Genomic DNA, 23,530 nt, shown 5'->3' on the forward strand with positions numbered 1-23,530 from the left:
ACAAAGAACAACATATGATCCAGACAACAGAATTTGGTACTGACAGAATACACAATAAAAAACCTGCAGTCCGATAAACAACAGGATGTCATTTATATACCATGTACACAATACAACCATTTCATACATCACATTTAGTTGACATATTGCTTATAGCATCAGAGATTGGACCATACTACAAAAACTTTATTCTCCAATGAACCATGAAAAAAATCTAGGTCAGATCAAACCTGCCAGACACACCGCAACATCCCATACAAACTAAATACAACTGATATTTTGCCTACAGTAACTGAGAAACTGCCAAAATCACAAAAACTTGACATTGACCAATGAAACCATGAAAATGAGGTCAAGGTCAGATAAAGCATACCAGTCTGTGATAAAAAAAAAATCACCTTCATCACTGATCCATAAAATGAGGTTGAGTTTAGGTGAATCCTGTCTGACAGACATGTACACTTTGCAAGGATCCCATATCTCATTTATAGTTTATACTTGTATGCTGTCACTGCAGAATAGACCAAAACTAATTTTAGAGAGACAAAATCAATTGAATGACAAGCTTTATGTATGGTAATTATTGAGAGATTAGCTGGTTTCATCAGCTATGCAGCACAAGTATTCAGATAAGGAATAAGAGCAAGTACTGCATAATCAGCTCTGGGGCTAAATTGTGTGATATGTCTTCCCTTCTCTTATGAAAGAAAACACATCTTCATTGTAGTGTTGTGTTTTCACTTTTCTCAGAACATGGCTGTCCTTGTTGTTTGTTGTCATTAACTTTACAAAAATCTCTCTGAAGCAGCTGGGCCGAATTAAACCAAACTTGGACTCGAATCAACATTGGTATCTAGTGTAAAACTACCAATTGTTTATATACGTCAAACTGTCAGACAACTTCTTATAGAAGTTATTGCCATTAATTGACAAATTTTACCATTTCTTTTCATTTTTGCCTTTTATCTTGAAAACCAGGATCAAGAGAAAATTTAAATTAAAAAGCTGATCAGCAAGACAAGTTCTACAAATAACATGCTAAAGATCACCAGTCGACTCCTTATTGGAGTTGTTGCCCTTTGATGATGATTTTTTTTACAATTTTTCCCTTTAAATATATCTTAAAAATTATAATAGATAGATAGAATTTTACTAAGCAAAAATGATCAGCAAATCAAGATCTGCAAAAAAGACAAATTTGGTGGTTGCCCTCAAATGTAAAATTTTTTACTCACTTTTGTGTTTTTGAGCAAAAACTGAGGAAGATTTTTGTAATGAAATCTAATATGGTCAACAATGTTGGAGTGTCCTTTGTTAGATATGCACATATACCAAGGTGAGTCACAAAGACTCTTTAGAGCTTCTAGTTGGTTTTCTTTTTAGCAATGCACAAAAGCAAACAATTTTCATCATTTTATTCATATTCATATAACAAAACATATAAGAAATGTACAATACACAAATGCAGTGTCTTTGTACAATAAATAAAATAGTCAAATATCACAGACATGTTTTATATAGAAAACAATATTTTTTATCCCTTCTGTCATTCCTTCATACAACAATATTAAAAAAACTACTTTCACAAGTTTTTCAACATAACATGATTTAGTTCAACTTAATTCCTCATCATAGTTTTCACATTTCAATGTAACAAATCAAATATTCTCTATGTTTCTGATCCGGCTGACATAAGTTCCCGATTGTACATAGAAAATCCTAGCACTTCATTGGCAAACATTTCTCCCGTGATATGATGTGGGAGGTTCTGATCAATAATGTCTCCAGCCGTGTTTACTTCGAACTCCTGTAACTCACTACTTCCTCCCTCAGCGTTAAATCCTAGTAACGTGGTCAGATACTCCGCTAATTCATACTCTGTCATGTGTTCTCCTGAAACGTATAGCAATAAACAATTGTATTTCAAGCCTTTAAAAATTGTTAATTCAGAAATTATTGCATGCATCAATATTGTGATTTTTTGGAAAGATTAGAACTTGTTCTTAATCTTTACTTAGGCACTGGCCTCCCTAACAACATGACAGGTTAGCTTCTGTTACTAAATGTATTCACACTGAAATATAGTTCCCCATAGTTCTCATGTATGTGCACAATACACACATAAACTGAAAAAAATGATATATTTTTTAACAGTTCATTCAAGAATGTATGTCATTAAGGTGTGTTGATGTGCAGGCTTTTTTTAAAAACATTTTGATTAGGTAATTGGGTATTGTTATCATACTAGTATGATTGACAACTGTCATTATCACCAAACAATCAGAGACAAGGTAGACCTTTAATTACAATACCCCACCTCCTAAACTGTCAATCAAATTGACCACATTACTTATCAACCTCAGTCTTACATAATTATACAGACCCTCCAATACACATCTGAATATACAAATATTTGACCTCATAATTGAATACACAATTGTATGTATGAGATGTTTGATATATAAGGATGATAGATTTATGTATTGCCTATTACTTTTGATCTACATTACATAAAGTGATTCTGTAAATTATGTCTGTAAGATAAATGATTAATGGATTACCAAGATTTAAAAAAAAAATGAAATAGGAATATAAATATGAATATATAAAAGGTATTCAAGTAAGGTCTATAATTTACTTGATAAATTTCCAATAATCTGACATCTGTAATTAATCAACATTTAGATTAGTTCACTTATTTTGTGTAAATCAGTTTTTAATTTTTTACTTTTAATTATAACAAACCAATGATTATTAGTTTATTCCCCATCAATCATTGTGTCTATTTTAGTCATTTGAATTTTTATTAGAAGTGAATATATATTTTTGCAATCAAGAAAGAATCCACATTTCAATAAAATAAGTTTTTTTATTTGTTTATGTTGAAAAAGTACATTTTCTATGCCTGTGTTGAAAAATACTTTAAAAATTGATCAAAAAGCACTCTACAATTTTTAATCTTCAATGTCATATAACCTATGTTTCAACTTACAAAATGCCCCAAAACAACATTTTTAGATTATTTTTGTTGACACTTTTAAGTTCTTAGCTGTTGGTCTAGATTTTATGTTTTCAAGGATAGTTGGTAACATTTACTAGAAGAATTTTTTATTTACAATTTTTTGTTTTTTTGAAACATTTTCAGAACAGGCAACATTATTAGATAAGATATAAACTGCAGTTTAAATAAAATTTTGCGAATTGAGACTAGAGATCAATATTATTTAATTTGAGTTCATTTTATCCTCATACTGGAAAAACACTAAAGACCTGCTGTTAATGCAATTTTCAGCAATAGTGCTTTACTAATGTTCTTTTTCCCCCACCATACCTTGATATGAAATTATTCAAACTACTCTTCTAATCTTTCCATGAGTGATATCCATCACTTTGATTAAGAATAGACACCAATGTAAGATTAATTATTGGGGTTTCAGAAAATTTCTGCACACATATAAAAAAAAAATTTTAATTGCTATCTCATTCTGTTACATTATTTGCATTGATAAAAACCTCGCAAGTATTTATGAATTTAAAGTATTCTTTGCAACATTTTATAATTTTTGCTTTCCAAATCTTTGGAAACAAGCAACCTGATAAAGTTATTCAAGAAATGCGTGTTGTAAGCATGGAAAGCATTTTCGGCTTTCAACAGAAATGCATAAGGTCAACCAAACCTAATTTTAATAATATTTCATCACTTGATTTTCAGTCAGATGTGGGTATGATATCTGGGCCATATACTATCAGTAGATAATACAATATTGGATTTGCATCAAGCCAATAAAATGGCAAGAATCTTGTCAGAAGAAGAATCATATATACTCTGAAGCATTCACTAAGTACAGATTTTGTAAATCTAGGTCCAGCCGGCCCAGGCCTTGAAACTTTCATAGATACATGAGTATGTCTGTCCTGTGGTGGAAATTGTTCAATTCCTTTAGCTAATTAACTAATTAAGAAGAGTAGAGTACTAACCTTTAGTTTGTAACATATCCAGGAGATCACCTCTTTCGATGGCATTCCCTTGTGAAGTCTGAATACCTAAAGTCTCAAATGCTGTCAGAAGTTTTCCTGGGTCTAAACCAAATGCTGGTCGATGGTTAATATACACTGTCAACAAAAAATCAAATGAATGTTCACACTGTAATGCTATATATTTGTATTTCACCCTTATAATACCAAATAGAAGAAAGAATAATATTAATTTGACTGATTAGGCCATTACACAGAGAATAACTTGACATTTTCAACTAACTCGAGCCAAGATCTAAACTCCTGCATTAGTATATGTTTCACAATATTATCCTGTGGTGTTTGATAATATTATACATAGACTATTAATGAAGACTGAAAAAGAAACATGTTGTGCTATTTTTTTTTAAATTTTGAGTTGATGACAGGCCTTTGATAGCAGACATTTGATTGCAAACATTTGAGAGTTTTTGTTGTATTCATTCCCTACTTATCTAGGTAAACTCATGATATTGTTGTTCTACTGTATTGAGAGTTTTTGTTGTATTCATTCCTTACTTCTCTAGGTAAACTCATGATATTGTTGTTCTACTGTATTGATGAATTACTATCTCATTAAACATGTCCCAACCCTTATTCTTCTTTTTAATATGTGCATGTCTGTTCTTTATACAACTTATTATTATGCACTTTGGTATATTTTTTTATTCATATCTTGTTCATATTCATTATTACATTTATGTGTTTCTATGTTATTATGCTTCTACATAACATGTGCTTTGTTCAACAGAAGAGAGCCCAGTTAGCCACACACATGTGCTTTGTTCAACAGAAGAGAGCCCAGTTAGCCACACACATGTGCTTTGTTAGAAAGAAGAGAGCCCAGTTAGCCACACACATGTGCTTTGTTAGAAAGAAGAGAGCCCAGTTAGCCACACACATGTGCTTTGTTAGACAGAAGAGAGCCCAGTTAGCCACACACATGTGCCTTGTTAGACAGAAGAGATCCCAGTTAGCCACACAATTTCTGGCCCAAAGTTAGCCTATTTATCTCATTACATACAACTTACATTTGATAAAATCTCCCAAATCGATATCTTCTATGTACTGGCCTGTTTCTACATATCTACTGAACTTTACTTCGTTTAACATGTCCTCAATCTATACACAAATAAAAACATGTTTAAGAAATATCAAATATATATCTCGTAAACATCTGGTGATCGCAATACCCATGAATCTGTCATTAAAATAAACTATTATCTGATTGTACATGTTATACACATGCTCAATACTCATGCTTTTTTGTTGATTCTTTACTATAAGGTGACAATTGGTAAACTTCGTCTTCAAAACAGGCCAATTAAGTAGCTGCCATGATTTTTACATCATTACAGACAGAGAGAAAAAAAAGTTGACGATTAAATGATATGTTTGTGTAAAAATGATAAAATCGTGCAAAGAAGACTATGTTTATGATATATACATGCATTGCATTGTATTGACTCTGACTTCTCTTGAACTGAATTTTAATGTGCGTATTGTTATGTCTTTATTTTTCTACATTGGCTAGAGGTATAGGGGGAGGGTTGAGATCTCATAAACATGTTTAACTCTGCCGCATTTTTGCGCCTCTCCCAAGACGGGAGCCTCTGGCCTTTGTAAGCCTTGTATTATTTTAATTTTAGTATCTTGTGTACAATTTGGAGTTTAGTATGGCGTTCATTATCACTGAACTAGTATATATTTGTTTAGGGGCCAGCTGAAGGACGCCTCCGGGTGCGGGAATTTCTCGCTACATTGAAGACCTGTTGGTGACCTTCCGCTGTTGTTTTTTCTATGGTCGGGTTGTTGTCTCTTTGACACATTCCCCATTTCCATTCTCAATTTTATTGGTTCAAGAATTGGATAAACATTACTTTTCACCAGTCACTCGTTTTATATGACTTTAAAATAAGGTGTTTTATGTTTACAACAACTACCATTGTATTATGGTTGATTGACTGATTGGTGTTTAACACATCTTTCAGCAATATTAGTTATTTCTTGGTGGCCACATGCGTAGTTCAAACTCGCAACCTAAGAGTTTAAAGGCTGGAAATACAGTTTTGGATTTCTGAGACCACTTAGCTACTGAGCCCCTATTGTATAATAAATTACCTCTTGTTCAGATGGGTAGAAACCCATTGCCCTCATAACAAATGGTACTTCTGATAGTGGAATCTTTACTGAAACTTCTCTCTTATCCATTGCATTCACACCTTGACTACAAAGTAAAGTGTTCATTCTTTAATGACATATGGAGATAAGACAATTGTGAAAAATAAGTGTATATTACGTTTTTAAAACAGAGCCTAGATATTATTAAGATTAAAAAATTGAATCATTTTTGAAACTTTTCTTCTGTAACTATGATTTCATTTTCATGTTTGTGGAAATTTTGATAAAGAAACAATTTTTGTCGATAGGATTTTCCGTATTCAGTTTCAGAGTGAAATTTACCTTCTGATTTGTGCATAATAGAAATAATCTTCCAATTCTCTGAAGAGTTCTCCATCTCTTCCACCTTCCAGTAAACCATAGAATGGTATTAAATCTTCTCCACCAAGTCTTGATTGTGCTTCCAAAACACTGTAAAATATTAACATAGAATTTATTTAATTTCACCCTCAAGTTCACAATGTGCTTCTAATACACTGTAAAGTACAAACAACAACACGGTTTCTTTAAATTTCAGAATGTGTTTTAATAACTTGATGGTAGTTTTTTTTTATATCTTAGCTTTTATACACAAGAAAATTCAGAGTTGAAGGGCAAATCGTGAAACGATGCATTTTTCAACTGTTTTTTTTTTATAATTCCAACAGATGTAACTTTAAAACCAGTTCATGGACCCCTCTTTTGTAAAATCACCCACAGGATTATTACCCATGTGTGTGTGTGACGTATGCGTAAGTAACATACCTGACGTTGATTTCCCACATGTGTACCGTAGCATCGCCGCCCCCTGCTGTGAATAAGTACTTTCCATCGTAGCTACACACCATATTCTCTACTCCCCCAGGGTGTGTGATTAAGGCCATGGCATTGTGTGGGTTACCATCTAGTGGCAGCATACTTAAACCTACTTTATCTGTTGTGACATAGGCCAGGTAACGTTTATCTTTAACTGGGTCAGCTGTTGGTACTACTTCCATTCTATAAAAGAACATAGAAATTAAAACATCCACAAAAATCTGAATAAATGGACATACTTGTATTTTGACATAAATCTCATTTCGAAAAACTAAAGTGATAATGTTTAATTATGAATCTTTGCATAAATTGCTTTAAATTCAGAAATTATAGGTATTTTTGAAGATGGAAAAATTAATCATTGTCATCTCAATAAAAAAAACCTGCTAAACATTACTGAATATACAGTAATCATGTCTTATATAGTTTAGACTTTTAGTTTCTTGTTTGAATAGTTTTACACTGGTCGTTCTAAGGGCAGCCTGTATAGCTTGCTGTTCACTGTGAGTCAAGACTGTGTTGAAGGACATACTTTGACCTATAATTAATGGTTTACTTTTACAAATTGTGACTTGGATAAAGAGTTGTGTCATTGGCACATACGGTATATGTGACATACCACATCTTCTTATATCTACTTACCTTTTAACTGGAGTACCATATGTTGGTCCAAGTAAAGTCTTTCTGCACATTTTTGTTGTGGCATTATATAACTTGAATTTATACTGTAAAAAAGTAAAAAGATAAAATAAAACATGTCATGACTTCTTAAACTTGACAGATTGAGAAAAGTATACTGTTAAAGTTATATATCTACTTAACTTTTCATTCTTTGAATTTTCTGGGTTTAATTTTGTTCAGATATGTTTCATGTAAAATAATTATGTGTTCCTAGCTAGTGACCATGTGAGGGGAGGATAACATGCTTCTTTTTAGATTGCGTTATACATGTAGTGAGGTAAGGCAGTGATCGAATAAGTCTAAATTTATTGTCTTTGGATATTGGATATTACAGTAGTGTATTGCAGTGACAACAAACCAACCAAAGAGCAGAAAACAACTGAAAACCACCAATGTATCATCAATATAGCAAGAAATTCTTCACCAGAGAGGCATGCTTAGTTTACAAGTATTTGAGGAAAATGCTATCTTTGTGATATTATAGGATACCAGAAATCAAGAGTTATATACAGCAATAATTAGTTTTAACTAGCTCATTGACTGTGAAAATGATAGCTTCGTTTTATATGGTTGAATAAGCACACAGTGAGATAAATAGAGGTTTTACCTGATCATTAGCTGTGAGGACAAAATGCTCTTTAGTGATTGGTGGATACCAGGTCATACATTGAGGTACAGCACTCTGTTCGATCCTGTCAGAACTGGTTATTTTAAGGTCATCTTTACTACTGTTTTCAAGGTCATATTCAACCTGAAAGAAATAGCATTTATAAGCATGATAAGTATAAAGGTTATCTATGATAACAGGATTCTTTGTAACATCTTGGGAGTTAAGCAAATTTTGATGAACCTCTTAAACTAATAGGCCAAATAAGCATCCTGTAAAAATAGAAACAGCTATTAGTAATTGTTGTTTTCCTGGCCAATTAAGTCCATAAAAATCTATATTCCATGAACTATAAAAATATCCACAGTATTCAAATCCTAAACTTTCAGTTCCAAACCATACCATCCCGCAAATATTATTATTTTCATGGTCATGCACAGCCTATGTATAAAGAAGCTGGGTTTTCTAATTATTTGCAGTTTAGAAAATTCCAATCCCTTATATCTCTTTATATATATGTCAAATTCAAGTTATTTGATTCTAAATGTGAATGTACATATTTTAAAATCAAATATTACAGATAAATTGTGTTATGCAATAAATATGTATAAACATGTAAAATATCTATTCGTATCAAAACTTACTAAAACTCTATCCATCCCCAAAGACATCAATCTTGGTTGATTATTATCTAAATGTATACCAAACATCAGATCTTTGATCTCTTTATAGTGAGCTCTGTATCTTCCCAGGTATACATAGGGATCCACCTCTACACCTCTCTGTCTTTTATATACTGACACTGTGTATTCTCCATCCTAAAATAAATTACACGTAATGTAGGGGGTTGTGTACTCTCCATGCTGAAATGTCACCTCAAGACACATTTAATTAATTACACACATATTTTAATAAACATAAAACTCTCAAACCTTAAACATTTGTGAAAATTACTACAATTAACACATTATAAAATATTATACAATTTCAGTTTTTGTAAAAATAACAATTAAACCAAATATTCCTTAGATGAAATTAACTCATTAAAGATTTACTTTAAGATTTCATGGTTTACTTTCATATTTCATGGTTAACTTTCATATTTCAAGGTTTAATTTCATATTTCAAGGTTATCTTTCCAATTTTAAGGTTTTCTTTTAGACATCAAGTTTTAATTTTAAATTTCAGGGTTTACTTTAAGAATTCAAGGTTTATACTTCCATAATTTAGGGTTTACTTCCATATATAATTCAAGGTTTACTTTCAGATCTCAAGGTTAAGGTTTAGATTACAAGGTTAATTATCTTTCAGATTTATGGGTTAACTTCTGATTTCAAGGTTTTCTTCCAGATTTCAAGTTTGTCTTTTTTCAAATTTCAAGGTTAACTTTCAGAACATTCAGTATCAAAGGATTCAAATTGATATACATATTATCCATTGATAAAGATAATACCAAAAGGTTGAGTTACCAAAATTGGTTTGAATTGACTTGTTGAGGCTTTTTCATGTAGGGTCTAATTTTTTGGGTCACTTAATTAAACTTGCATGTTGAGTTATTGTACAATTGATTTTTTTTCCACAGTTTTTTTTACTTCTTTAAAATTAAGTATAAAATCAAAGTTCCACTGCTAGTTTAAGTGACTTTTTTAATCTTAGACATGTTAGAGTTTTCCTGAATTTACGCTTAATATCCAAACATTGGCCTAACTATATATTTTATATTTTTCTTTGATATTCAAGCAATGAACTTGAGCTGCAACAATACTTAAACAATTTTCATTAGAACTTTAAATAATCTCTCCATATCAGAATAAACACCAATTATAATCAAGATTCTTCATAATATTCCACTGAATACCAGTATACAAATATATCTAGACTATAAAGCTCTTTTCTACTGCATTAAGATAAATAAAAGATAATTTTTTTTACTACATGTAGTACAACATGCAATTATTCTTTTGTAAACTAGTAAGTCAGTCAGTGAGTGTACATGCCTTATGATATGGGAGATAACTCATGCAGGAACAATGCTTTATAGATAAGAAATTAAGTAAATACTTTGAGTGGTAAACATGTCAAGCTGGCAAAAGTAGCCACAACAATTCAGTGTGTTGAGAGTTTATATTAATTAATTTCCAATATTACATTTATGCTATAAATGCTTCATGAATAATAGAAAAAATAAATGATCACTGAATAGCAAATTAAAACACTTATCAATATTTGGAAAAGAATAAAAGGGTAATTATACATATATATACCAATAAACTAAATATTTGGTGTAGGGAAATATATATATAACTTAATATGCCACTGTAACAAGAACTTAAACTTATTAACATATATAGTAAAGGGTGCATACTGAAATTGTAACTAATCAATATGTATGATGTAGTATATATGAAAAAAATAGAAAAAGAAGCTAAATGGAATAAAATATTTGGTTGTTTCTATAATAAATAGGTGTGTTTTTACAACAAGCATGTGACTTACTTTAGTAGCTTGGCTCTGAAAGTTGTAGGAAACAGTATAAAATGACAACAATCATGACAAGTAATAACAGACAAACGAAATGGGTGTGATCACAATTGTTTGTGATGATCACTTCACATTAAAATATATTAACAAATATTTTGAAACAAATAAGGGCTACTCCATTAAAATGTATTTAGGAGGATAGGAAGGGACTTTCATATATCCATACAACCAAGAACCACTTTATAGATAATTTTGTAGAATGGTAATAGACACATATTAAAAACGGACCCATGACCCACTCTCAATAAAACTTCCCTCCCTACCCTCCAAGATACATTTTAATGGAATAGCCCTAATTGTGAAGACTTTAATTTCTGATCAATCAAACTTTTGACCTTTAAAATGGAAAAAGAATTCTGGGTAAAATACTTACAGCTGTAGCTAAGTACTGAGAATCATGGGAGAAAGCTAAATGGGTAATGGCATATCTGGCGTAACGGAAAGGTTCGGATAACTCATCTTCTAAAGTGATAGAATCTACAACTCTCAGCTGACCATTCACAAAACCAATAGCTGCAAAAATAATTTATACACATATCAAAATCTATACTCTCTGCTGACCATTCACAAAACCAATAGCTGTAAAACAAAAACTATTTAACATCAAAATCAACATCTCTGCAAACGGTAACTGTTCTCAAAATTAAAAGTAGTCTAAAATATTAAAAGTATCAAAATCTTCTACTCTCAGCTGATCATTCTCAAAATCAATAGCTGTCAAAAATATTGAATGTATCTGAACATTAATCTCTAAATCAATCTTAATGACAGAACTTTTGGTTCATGTGGTTGCTTTTTTTTCCCTTTGATTTTTTTATTCACATTTTTATGAATGTACAATACAAACATGTATATGGCAGAACATGCTCTGATCACTATACAAAGGATTAAAACCTAATTACATTTTTCCTCGAGTTACAAAAAACAGGTTCCCCGTTTCCATCCTCAATTTTACCGGATAATCACCTGAATTATCATATCCTTTAAATCCACTGATATATACAACTTACCTATATATTGTCCTTTAGGATCAAATGCACAACATCTAATTAAACATCCTCTCTCAAACTGTCGGGTTACTACCACCTGTCTAATAATAGATACATAGGTTTCTGGTAAAATTTTGTTTCATAGTTAATGAGAACCATTCAAACAGGAGAAGTGAACAGGAGAAGTTTGTTGCAGTATAGTTTTAAATGCACTTAATTAATGCACCCTAACAGGTAAACTTAATCTTTGTCATATATAACCCTGATTATACTTTATCACTGTGTCATATTGTTGCTATTTTTTATTTGAAGGCATTTTGTACCATAGTTTTAATGTCCAAATGACTAAATCCTGTTTGATTAAGGTGAGGTAGTATAACGTCTAACACATGTGTGTTCTATACAGCCTCTGTGTGTCAGCCAGAGTACTTGGACTTAAAAATTTGTTAAACTTTGTCAATGTAAATCCAATTTATACTCTTGTAAGATTTTCATATTGTTAAAGGCATACTCAAAGACCTATTTAACATCATCTCATCTTGTGGAAGCATTATGTTAATGAGATATCAGTAGTATGCTGTATGATAAAATAAATGATTACATTATGAACAAACTTACTTCTTTTCGTAGTCCCATATCTTTATTAATCCAGCATAACTACCTATTATTAAATATGGTCTGAAAAAACAAAGAAAAATAAAATAAGTTGATCACTCAAAAATTAATCAGAAATTTTCTGTATCGCATGATATTACATTCCTCTGTATTTTACATTATTCAACTGAGAGACATTCACTGTATATTACAAGTGTGATATTAAAGTAAACTTAATCATAAAAGCAATAATGCCAAGATCTAATAAAACATACAAATCTCTCACAAACTTACTTTGTAGGATGAGCAGATAAAGCATGGATGGCAGCATCATGTTCTCTGTGAATTAAATACTGATACTAAAGTGAGATAACTCTCACAAACTCACTTTGTAGGATGTGCAGACACTAAAGGGATATAACTCTCACAAACTTACTTTGAAGGATGTGTAGATACTAAAGGGAGATAACTCTCACATACTTACTTTGTAGGATGTACAGATACTAAAGTGAGATAACTCTCACAAACTTACTTTGAAGGATGAGCAGATACTAAAGGGAGATAACTCTCACATACTTACTTTGTAGGATGAGCAGATACTAAAGGGAGATAACTCTCACAAACTTACTTTGTAGGATGAGCAGATACTAAAGGGAGATAACTCTCACATACTTACTTTGTAGGATGAGCAGATACTAAAGGGAGATAACTCTCACATACTTACTTTGTAGGATGTGCAGATACTAAAGGGAGATAACTCTGACAAACTTACTTTGTAGGATGAGCAGACAAAGCATGAATGGTAGCATCGTGTTCTCTGTAGATTAAATACTGATACTAAAGGGAGATAACTCTCACATACTTACTTTGTACGATGTGCAGATACAAAAGGGAGATAACTCTCACATACTTACTTTGTACGATGTGCAGATACAAAAGGGAGATAACTCTCACATACTTACTTTGTAGGATGAGCAGATACTAAAGGGAGATAACTCTCACATACTTACTTCGTAGGATGTACAGATACTAAAGGGAGATAACTCTCACATACTTACTTTGTAGGATGTGCGGATAAAGCATGAATAGCAGCATCATGTTCTCTGTGGATTAACTACAATGTTAAACATTCTCATTAATTTGCATTTTGTCATTTTGAATAAAAAAAACCTAATTAGTCAAATTGACATATTCAAGGTAGGAATAGATTTTATTTTCACTTTTGAAATGTTTGTGTTGTGCTACCATTTGAAATCAAATATTGCCTGTACAAAGAATTACTCTAACAAAAATTAACCTCTAAAAAGCAGTCCTTCTCAATTTTCTAGTTACAACATTGTTTTTGATGAGTTAGCCTCTGATATGAGTTTATCCATTTTTGAAGGATGTACAGTGAATTATAGTTGTTATTTTCTGTGTCATTTAATCTCTTGTGGAGAGTTGTCTTATTGGCAATCATACCACATCTTCTAAATTTCATACCTTAGTATTCTTACTCTTTTTCTCAAATTTTTATATCAATTGGTACATGCAAGTTCAATGCAAATCATTTGTTAAATAGTTACTAGTTAACTAGCCTTTTTCATGCCTCCATTATGTTTGATCAGTACAATAATATTTTAATAATTGATTGCTTGATTGTTGGTTGTTTAACGTCCAGTGGCAAATATTTCATGCATATTCAGGACGAGAACAGGTTCACAATAAATGCAATAGGTAGGTCTTGTCACAATAGAGGCCATCTGGGATGATGGTCGGGGAAATTTGAACTGCCACTGGAAAATGAGGGTATATTGGATAGGGACAGAAATTTTGCCTTGCAACAGGCCACCTACGGACCTCTGAAAGAGTTGTTGCAAGGGTTCTTAACATGCAAAGAGCGTGGCACTCTCTTTACATGAGGCATCAGATTTAACGTTCCCATTCTGACCGGACGTGACTGCTAACTTGATACATCCCGCACAGCCAAACGGACGCCCCACTTCCATAAACGTTTTACTGCCGGTCAGGAGAAGACCAAGTGACCATATTTCTATACCCCAGTCACCCTTGGGGGATTTTAATAATTGAATCCTATTGATATGAAAACTCTAAGACTAGGGTAATAGCTTAAAACAACTGTAAAATATATCAGACAAAGTTTCCCTTTTAAAACACTAAACACAAACAAATGGACTATACTCACATCAACTTTAGTTCCATCTGCAGTGACATTACCAAAGACAGCAATACTACTTCCTACAACAAAATCTCTGATGACAAACTTCCTAGCTTCTATTGTAGCATCTGGTGGGTAGTTAGTCCCATCTTTGGCTCTGAAAATTAAATAGTATACTATAAAGTGGATTAGTTAGTTACGTCTTTGGCTCTGAAAATTAACAAGTATAATGTACATTGTTAAAGTGACTGATGTCCACTCTTTTGTTTGATTGTTTTGTCTTTGATTTATTCTCTACAGTTCCTCTTATTATTGTACAGAATAAAAAGTTTCATTTTGCCATAAATGCTGCCAGAATTTTTTTTTATTCTAGCATCATGTGACTTTTAACAGCTACTGTAAAAACACAAATTTTTTTCTAAACTTAAAAACCACGAAAATTAATCCCCACGAACTTACTTTTGGATACAAAACCACGAAATTTTAACCCCACGAAAATTAATGTTTATACAGTATATATATTGGGAATACTGTGGCTTCATTTATTTTCATGGATTGATGAATACTTGTATAATTGTGGATATTAAAATTTGTTTTTGCAAATTCTGCATACATTCTTTTAGAAAATCGGTATTTCGTTGAACAGTTAAATTCCTGGGTCTCCTGTACCTACAAAAGCCATGACAATTGGTATCCAACTAATATTAATAAATCCACAGTATTTAACAAAGTGGCTATGATATGCTAGATTTATAAATAAACTAGAAATAACTGCTAGTATGTTAATATATACAAATGAATGGTACTTACACTGCTTGGAAATCTGGATAATGAGCAAATGAGATGGCAGTGGCTGGTCCGAGGTGGAAATCCTGATACCTACAATGTAACGGAAGATGACATTTTATCGTGGACACTAGAAACTGGGGATACTTCAAGTCTTACCTATCCTTTAAACATGTATTAATACTATCTTCCCATTTGTATTGATTAGATTTTATTCAATCTACTTCTTTTAAACATGTATTAATACTATCTTCCCATTTGTATTGATTAGATTCTATTCAATCTACTTCTTTTGTGTATAAGAGAAAAGGAAATTATAAGTGAAAGTTTTAATATGAATTTGTGTTTGTTTGTTAAATATTAATCAAGTTATAATCTGTGCAATCAATAAGACTTTCTATATCATCTAACTTGGTCATATTGTATTATTAGTGTCCCAGAGACACTATGTTGTACATGTAAATTACTTGTCATCTACAAATGGAAATATTTTGATATTCAGTATTTTGCTGAGTAACATGCTTTCACTAATTAAGCGAGAATTTTAAAATCAAAGTTAATCACAAAACTGCTAAGATGATGCTGTTATAAATTTAGTATTATGGTTTGTGTTACAGTCTACCATTGGATAAGTCTTTTAATGATCGATTACATTCTATGGTTTATCAAACAGACTTGTAATGGAAAAAATCTACTTACCAATGAACCAACTTGAGACTTTGATCAAAGAATTTGACATGTCCAGCCATATCACCAAGCACTATAAATCTGTAAAATATAATCACATTATAATTGTCATAAAATATCAGGACCAACAGTGAGATAAAAATACATTGTTGCCTGTTTGCAGACCAGACAAAAACCTAATTGTATCAGTTCTATACCTAGGGTAACATTTATGTAACTATTCAAATGTAAGAAACTTGGACCAATCACATAGTATAACACATGCTCACATGAAGCTCTGCATTGGATTTCCTGAAGAAGAATGACAAAAAGTTCATACATGACCATTATGTGTACACATATATACATGGTAATAAATTAGATAACTATTTGATGAGCGCTGTGAAAATACATCACAATATAAAGTATGCTTGCATAAGCTTGTATTCAAATTTCAAAGAGATCTCATTTTCAATTCCTGAAAAAAATGTGACTATGAGATAGACTGACATTATCTTTAATGCTTACTTATCAGTGGTTGTCAGTACGTTGATTCCCCTGTCCTGTAACTTAATTATCTTTAATGCTTTTTTGTCTGCAGATGGTTCTGAGCTCACCACTGTAAAATAAAAATACATTGTTTACAGTTAAAGCTTTGTAAAGGACACAGCTGAAGGCTAAGCTTTGTAAAGGACTGTAATACACTGTTAACAGTTAAAGCTTTGTAAAGGACACAGCTGAAGGCTGTAATACATTGTTAACAGTTAAAGCTTTGTAAAGGACACAGCTGAAGGCTGTAATGTTTTTGCAAATGAATCATCTTTGTCATATATGTATTTGTTTTTACTAAATTAATGATACAAATTTAAAAATGTGTTTTTGAAAGTAATCAATGTTTCAAGATTAAATATAGCTACTTGTAATGCTAATTATAAAGTATTGCAAAACAGGAACAACAACCTATTAATATAGTTTGTCAAAAACAGTGTATAATATACCTACATAGATTACACAACATATATATCGAATTTCCTATGCAAATACTTTAAGTTCACATTTGTCATTTCAATACTCATCTCCATCATATTTTTTCCCCCATATTTTAATTTGAACGTACACTTAGTGAGGGGTTTATTGTTGTCCCAGACTACCAGGTTCCCTATATGTGTAGCTGTCAACACTCGAGAGCTGTTTCTCTGGAAAATAGACTGACTGTATCGTCCAACCTGTTTGTTGAAGTCCTGGTCAGTCAGAGGTGGAGCATAGTATTCCATATGGCCATCATTCTATAAAAATAAAATTCACTTTTTGTATTTACAATCAATGAACAAAAATAGATGCAGGGTATATATGCTAAATGAAACAACACCACTGGATTTTTATAAATTAAGAACTGGAATTTTTATTGGTTATCAAGTTTCTGTCAGTTAATGTCAAAACTCTAGAATTATGTTTGATTAGATTTTTGGAGTGCTTATTTTACCAAGTAAAATGAAGTACTGAAATATGAACATACTAAATAGGTTTTTAATTCATGAATATCATGACATTGGCGTTTCAATCAACAAAAAAATCACAGATTTCAAAAAATATTGACAACTGTTGATATTCTTTTCTGTTCTTTCTGTTTTCTTCCTGGTTTGTTTGGTTAAAAAGATAGGAGTCATCAACAGTTACATGCCATGTGACCTGTTAGCATACATAGTATTCTAGAAAAGCTTCAATTCTATTTTTGAATATGATGTAAATCTTTGGTTACAATACTTACCCAATGATAGAATATGACTTGTGATTCACTATTGGTCACCAGATAGTGTATATCATCAGGATTAAATAGTATAAAGTTCTGTAATCCAAACTTAGGGTTTAACTCAGCTGTACACATAGGAGATTCACCATCCACTGTCCAGTTCCATATTGACAAAACCTGAATCAAGAAGGCTCAATTAATGTAGGCATATCTACAATCTTAAAATGTTCAATAACTCTTCTTTGATTTGTCAAATCATATTATTTATATGATAATAAAAGGACAGCTCTAGGTCAAAAACAAAGCTATATCTATGATGAAGTGATTCAGTGGTTGTTGTTTGTTAATGTGTTACATATTTGTTATTCATTCATTTTTTATATATAAATAAGGTCATTAGTTTTCTCGTTTGAATTGTTTTTACATTGTCATTTCGGGGCCTTTTATAGCTGACTATGCGATATGGCTTTGCTCATTGTTGAAGGCTGTACTGTGACCTAAAATGTAAAGTTGTTAATTTCTGTGTCATTTTGGTCTCTTGTGGACAGTTGTCTCATTGTCAATCTTACCACATCTTCTTTTTATATGAGCTGTTATGGCAACATTTGCTAATTTCTGGAGAAGGAAAAAATAAAAAAACATGTATTTATATTGCTGTAAAAGTTAAATGTAAGAGAGTTGTCACAAATTGATTATTTTTCACATTTAGTTTTAACAAATTTGAAAATAAAAAAATGAATTATTTCTATGTGTATTTCCCGACACTGTCTTAGTATTTTTAAAAATGCTTTCAAAGATACTTTGGACAGTTTACCTGAAGGGACTGGTACATTCTGCCAATGTTACATATTAAAATACAGACGGACAAAAAGTTTATCAATTAGTAAAAAAATTAACCAATTTTACCTGAGTAGGACCTGAACTCAATGTTGCTAGGTAACGAGCATCAGGGGTCATTGCCATAGCTACAACTCCACCGTCTTGATCATTGTCAAATATTGTTTGTACTGGAATTCTACAATAAAATCATAATGCTGTCAAGAATTCAAGTTTATCAGCTTTATCAAAACAACAATTCTTAGTGACTGAGTTCATGGATCATCAATGAAAACATAGAGTATGTCATCCTCCTATTCATTAGGGGGCTTAACATCTCTTAACGTATGTTATCATGTCAAAACATGTAATACTGCATTCTATCTCATTCAGTTTGAATTAGCAAGGTTTGTTTTTAAGATACCCCCTACAGAAACAAATGGTTTTTTTTTCTAAGACAAAGGGAAATAACTCTCTAGGTACTATTTTCTGCATTGACATAAATGTAATAGTTTGATAAAATTGAGAATGGAAATGGGGAATGTGTCAAAGAGACAACAACCCGACCAAATAAAAAACAACAGCAGAAGGTCACCAACAGGTCTTCAATGTAGCGAGAAATTCCCGCACCCGGAGGCGTCCTTCAACTGGCCCCTAAACAAATATATACTAGTTCAGTGATAATGAACGCCATACTAATTTCCAAATTGTACACAAGAAACTAAAATTAAAATATACAAGACTAACAAAGGCCAGAGGCTCCTGACTTGGGACAGGCGCAAAAATGCGGCGGGGTTAAACATGTTTGTGAGATCTCAACCCTCCCCCTATACCTCTAACCAATGTAGAAAAGTAAACGCATAACAATACGCACATTAAAATTCAGTTCAAGAGAAGTCCGAGTCTGATGTCAGAAGATGTAACCAAAGAAAATAAACAAAATGACAATAATACATAAATAACAACAGACTACTAGCAGTTAACTGACATGCCAGCTCCAGACTTCAATTAAACTGACTGAAAGATTATGATTTCATCATATGTACATCAGGCACAATCCTTCCCGTTAGGGGTTTAGTATCATACCATCATAACATATATGAGAAGAACATAACCCGTGTCATGCCAACAACTGTTTTTAGAATAAATGTGTTTAGTTCCGACACAAAGACCTTATCAGTGACTCAATATTAACGCCAAAATATGCAATCTTTAATGACTTGACAACAGTATCGTAATTATATCCCTTCTTAATAAGTCTATTCAAAGGTTTTTTAAGTTTCTGAGGTGAATACTGACACCTTTGTGCTTCATAAAGAATATTTCCATAAAAAATTGGATGTAAAATACCTGAACGTATAAGAAGTCTGCATGTTGAGCTATATTTACGAATGATGTCTTTATACCGATGATAAAATTTAGTAAATGTTTTGACTAGTTTGTGATATCGAAAACCCTGGTGTAATAATTTTTCAGTAATACATAAATTTCTGATAGACTGATGATTGCATAAAATCAAAATAGTTTGAAATATTTTTTTTTTAAAGATAAAGCAAGATATTAGCAATTAGAATTTTTTTATAATACATCAATACTGAAAATTCAGAAATTAACGCCTTTTAAATTAATCGCATTTTGAAATATTTTATATGAATTAAACAGGATTTTTCTCAAAATCACATTTAAGTCTAAAATGACAAAATCGCAATAATAAATGCACGCAATAATTTCTGAATTTACAGTATTAGAAAATGACTAAATTTGTTAATCAAGTCTTAAGATATATAACAACAAATGTTGCTCTTAAAAATAAATACAAATATATATACATGTATGATTTAAAGTATAGCCAAAATTGCCTTTTATTTACCCGGTATAAGTGTCCCAGATAATGACCATACTGTCCACTCCTTTGTCTCCTGTGGCTAACCATCTTTTATCTTCACTTACACATGTACAGGTCAGAGGGTTAGACTGAAAAAAAGAAGATCATATCATATCTAGTATACTGTTACATGTGCACATGCACTAGTACACTGTTCACCCATATAACTTTAGTATTCTTCTATTCCTGTTTGGTTTCAACACTAACATAGTTAAGATACATGTTATTTATCTATATGATATAATACAGGTTGATAATATCGCATGTAGCTAATGTATGGCAACCAAAGTCATTTGTAATTGTTTTGCTCAAATATAAGGAGTCTACAATTTTCAACCAAACAATGCCTACAGTACCTATTAATTTACAAATGTCAACAGTTCATTTTTGTGTTGCTTTGAGAATTTGAAAAATAAAAATCATGAACAGACAGAATGATGTTAAGGTATATCTATGTTTTGCTGTTGAAAATAGAAAATTTAGTATCAGTAATGTGATTCCTTTAGAAATAACTTACATGTCCTTGTAATATGTGCTGTCTGTTATTCTCAAAATCAAACAGTACACCAACATGTGCACAGGCATACATTATCAGTTTACGATTATCATCTGTCAAGTTCAACACTTGGATATTTCTGTTTAATCCAAAGGACCACACAATATTCTGAAAAGAAGAATTAGAAATATTAATAAAAATGTACAACCATATAATCTTCAAACTTATCTTACCTAGGTATGATTATCAAATTTATCATTGGTTAAAACTAAACATATGGGAACCAAGTCTATTAAATATAAGTTAAATAAGTGTTTTATTTTATTTTTTTTAAATATACTCTGTTCCTTCAAAGAAAAGAGGCAAATATGGGACATTTTTCAAATTTACATACATGTACATCATGTACATTGTAAACATTAATTACATAATCATAATATTTGCATGCTTGTCAACAATAACATAAAGATGCTGATGTTCACACTGTAAAAAAAATAATGTTTGGTAAAATGTTAAGTTTCAATTGTGATTTCCCAGTGTTAAGATAGTCTGGAAATTCAATGTGTTATAAAGCACAAAATGTATGAATATGATAGTGATTTTATATTGATATATGACAACAATGTATAAGTAGCCAATAATAATTCAAGTTAAATTTGTTTAATATTTACTATTATTTAAAACATCAGAACTATGTTTAGGATACCTTAAATTTTGTACATGTATACAAATGTAAGCATGGTTTAGTGTGATTTATATGGGGACAAAGTCCCCAATTACGGTAGAAAAATCAATAAAAAAAAAAAAAAAAAAATCAGGAAAATTTCCCGAATTTTTCATTCTACTAATGAACTCAAAATCGTTAACTTTTTTTTCCGATCTAGTTCCTGTTTTCCCCGCATTTGCACAGAAGTCTGTCTTGTTTGCACGAGACTTTGAAAAAAAATTATATTCATCATTCTAGTAAAATATAAGATTGGAACTCAATACAGTTTAATAAATGTTTGATTTGAAAAAAAAACGTTACCTGATGGAAGCGTTTCTTTTGTTTACATTGAATATGACGTCATAACTTAAAGAACGTCACAGCTAAATCCCTAACAACAGAACCAAAATCGGGAACGTTACGGTATTTCCGTATCCTTTATTAACATGTTTGGAGTAAAAAAATAATACACATACAGACTTCGTCCCCATTCACAGGTTATGCCTGCCTCATATTATTGTTCTGAATACATCTTATTTATAACAAATGTACTATAAGTGACACTGTCTTAATTTTGTCAGACCAAAGAATTTGGGACACTTTAAATGACTTAAACTTCTGACATAACACAACCATTAGTTTCTTTTAATGGTCATTTTACAGGAGTGGCTGTGATGTCAATTGATGATTATTTTTTTAAATTATGTGGATCTAAAGTAAACTAATATCATACCAAAGCAGTTGTGGCAATTTTTTCTTCTAGTTCTGACTGTGGCCTGTCTGGCGAAGGAATTTTTGGTGCTTCTGGTATAACAACTGTGTCAATAGTTTTTGTATCTGCAATACTGGCAGTTTTACCAGTTTCTGTTGGGGGAGGTGGTGAAGGTACTTTTTTACTTGCAGATGAAGGTCTTGTGCTTTGAGTTTGATTTCCAAGTGTTTGTGATTCAGTTGGTGCAGTAGTGTCAGTTGTTTCTTCTTGTGGTTGAGATTCTGTAGTTGTTTCCTGTGGTTCTTGTTTCTCTGTTGTTTCTTGTGGTTGTGATTCTTCTGGTGTTGTTTCTTGTTGTTTATTTTCATCTGTGTCTTGCAACTGTTCATTTGTCTGTTCTGGTTGAGCATCATTTTCTTGCTTTTCATTAGTTTTATCGTCTTTTAATTCAGATGATTCCTGAGCATCTTCTTTCTGTTCCTCTGACGTACCTACTTGCTCTATTGACTTATCTTTCTGTTCTTCCTCATCTTGAGGTTTGTCACCACCGTTTGCATCAGTTTGTGCATCTGGTGTTTGTACAGGTTCCTTTTGGTCACCTACAGTTTCTTCCTGGGTCGGAATTTCTTTGTCAGCATCAGCCATATTAAAGCTATGCTATTAAGTTTAAGAAAACGGTAAAAAAAGGTAGTAAAGACCAATAAAGATTAACCAATTTTAACTGTTTCGACCTTAGCAACATCAATGTTTACTTGAGTGCGCATGCGGAAAAAGAATCGAAAATTAAATCATATCATGCGGTTTCCGGATAAGAGTTAAATCCGGAAAATGTCTCGATTTTTTTGTAGGTTTTCTCCGACTATTTTGTAGTGTATTGTTTTCCTCTTTTTTGATAAATAATATATTATATGAGCAAGCAAATATAAATACTGTATTCAAAATGGGAAGCATAATCAATCAATGGGGTAAAATTATATCTGGGTGAAATTTGATCCGGAGGAAAAAATGTCACAGTAGTTGTTGTTAAATATTTTTTTTATCCAGAGGAAAATATTTCCCTGGAATATTTTTTCCTTTGACGTGAAATTCTATCTGGGTAGTTAACTTATTGAATAGTTATTAGAAAAAAATACTATGAAATAATAATAGTGTA

General features: G+C 31.6%; 1 protein-coding gene across 2 annotated transcripts; it reads right to left on the bottom strand.

Moving 5' to 3' along the window:
• Positions 1-1,400: 1,400 nt before the first annotated feature.
• On the bottom strand, positions 1,401-23,160 carry LOC139528826 (cilia- and flagella-associated protein 251-like). 2 transcript variants are annotated; one of them, XM_071325044.1, is made up of 24 exons: positions 22,399-23,144; positions 20,981-21,127; positions 20,449-20,552; positions 18,669-18,777; positions 17,781-17,939; positions 17,130-17,298; positions 16,541-16,631; positions 16,046-16,114; positions 15,371-15,439; positions 14,588-14,717; positions 13,461-13,516; positions 12,427-12,486; positions 11,830-11,909; positions 11,193-11,332; positions 10,775-10,789; positions 8,923-9,096; positions 8,279-8,422; positions 7,633-7,715; positions 6,940-7,173; positions 6,478-6,606; positions 6,136-6,241; positions 5,046-5,136; positions 3,979-4,113; positions 1,401-1,893 (listed from the first exon to the last, which is right to left on the bottom strand). In XM_071325044.1, exons 1-24 carry the CDS (start codon positions 23,020-23,022, stop codon positions 1,670-1,672), a joined length of 3,342 nt encoding a protein of 1,113 aa, XP_071181145.1. In that variant the 5' UTR covers positions 23,023-23,144; the 3' UTR covers positions 1,401-1,669. The 2 variants fall into 2 exon arrangements, with proteins under 2 accessions (XP_071181145.1, XP_071181146.1); XM_071325045.1 differs by lacking the exon at positions 10,775-10,789 and having other exon boundaries at positions 22,399-23,160.
• Positions 23,161-23,530: the final 370 nt, after the last annotated feature.

The sequence above is a fragment of the Mytilus edulis genome, chromosome 6 (genome assembly GCF_963676685.1).
Source record: "Mytilus edulis chromosome 6, xbMytEdul2.2, whole genome shotgun sequence".
NCBI lineage: Eukaryota > Metazoa > Mollusca > Bivalvia > Mytilida > Mytilidae > Mytilus > Mytilus edulis.

Excerpts from the sequence above, each read along its gene's own strand:
- LOC139528826 (XM_071325044.1), bottom strand. The coding sequence starts at position 23,022 with ATGGCTGATGCTGACAAAGAAATTCCGACCCAGGAAGAAACTGTAGGT. Across the intron at positions 20,553-20,980 it reads AGCACATATTACAAGGACAT|TCTAACCCTCTGACCTGTAC; the intron begins GTAAGTTATTTC and ends TCTTTTTTTCAG. Across the intron at positions 8,423-8,922 it reads TGGGGATGGATAGAGTTTTA|GTTGAATATGACCTTGAAAA; the intron begins GTAAGTTTTGAT and ends TATTTCTTTCAG.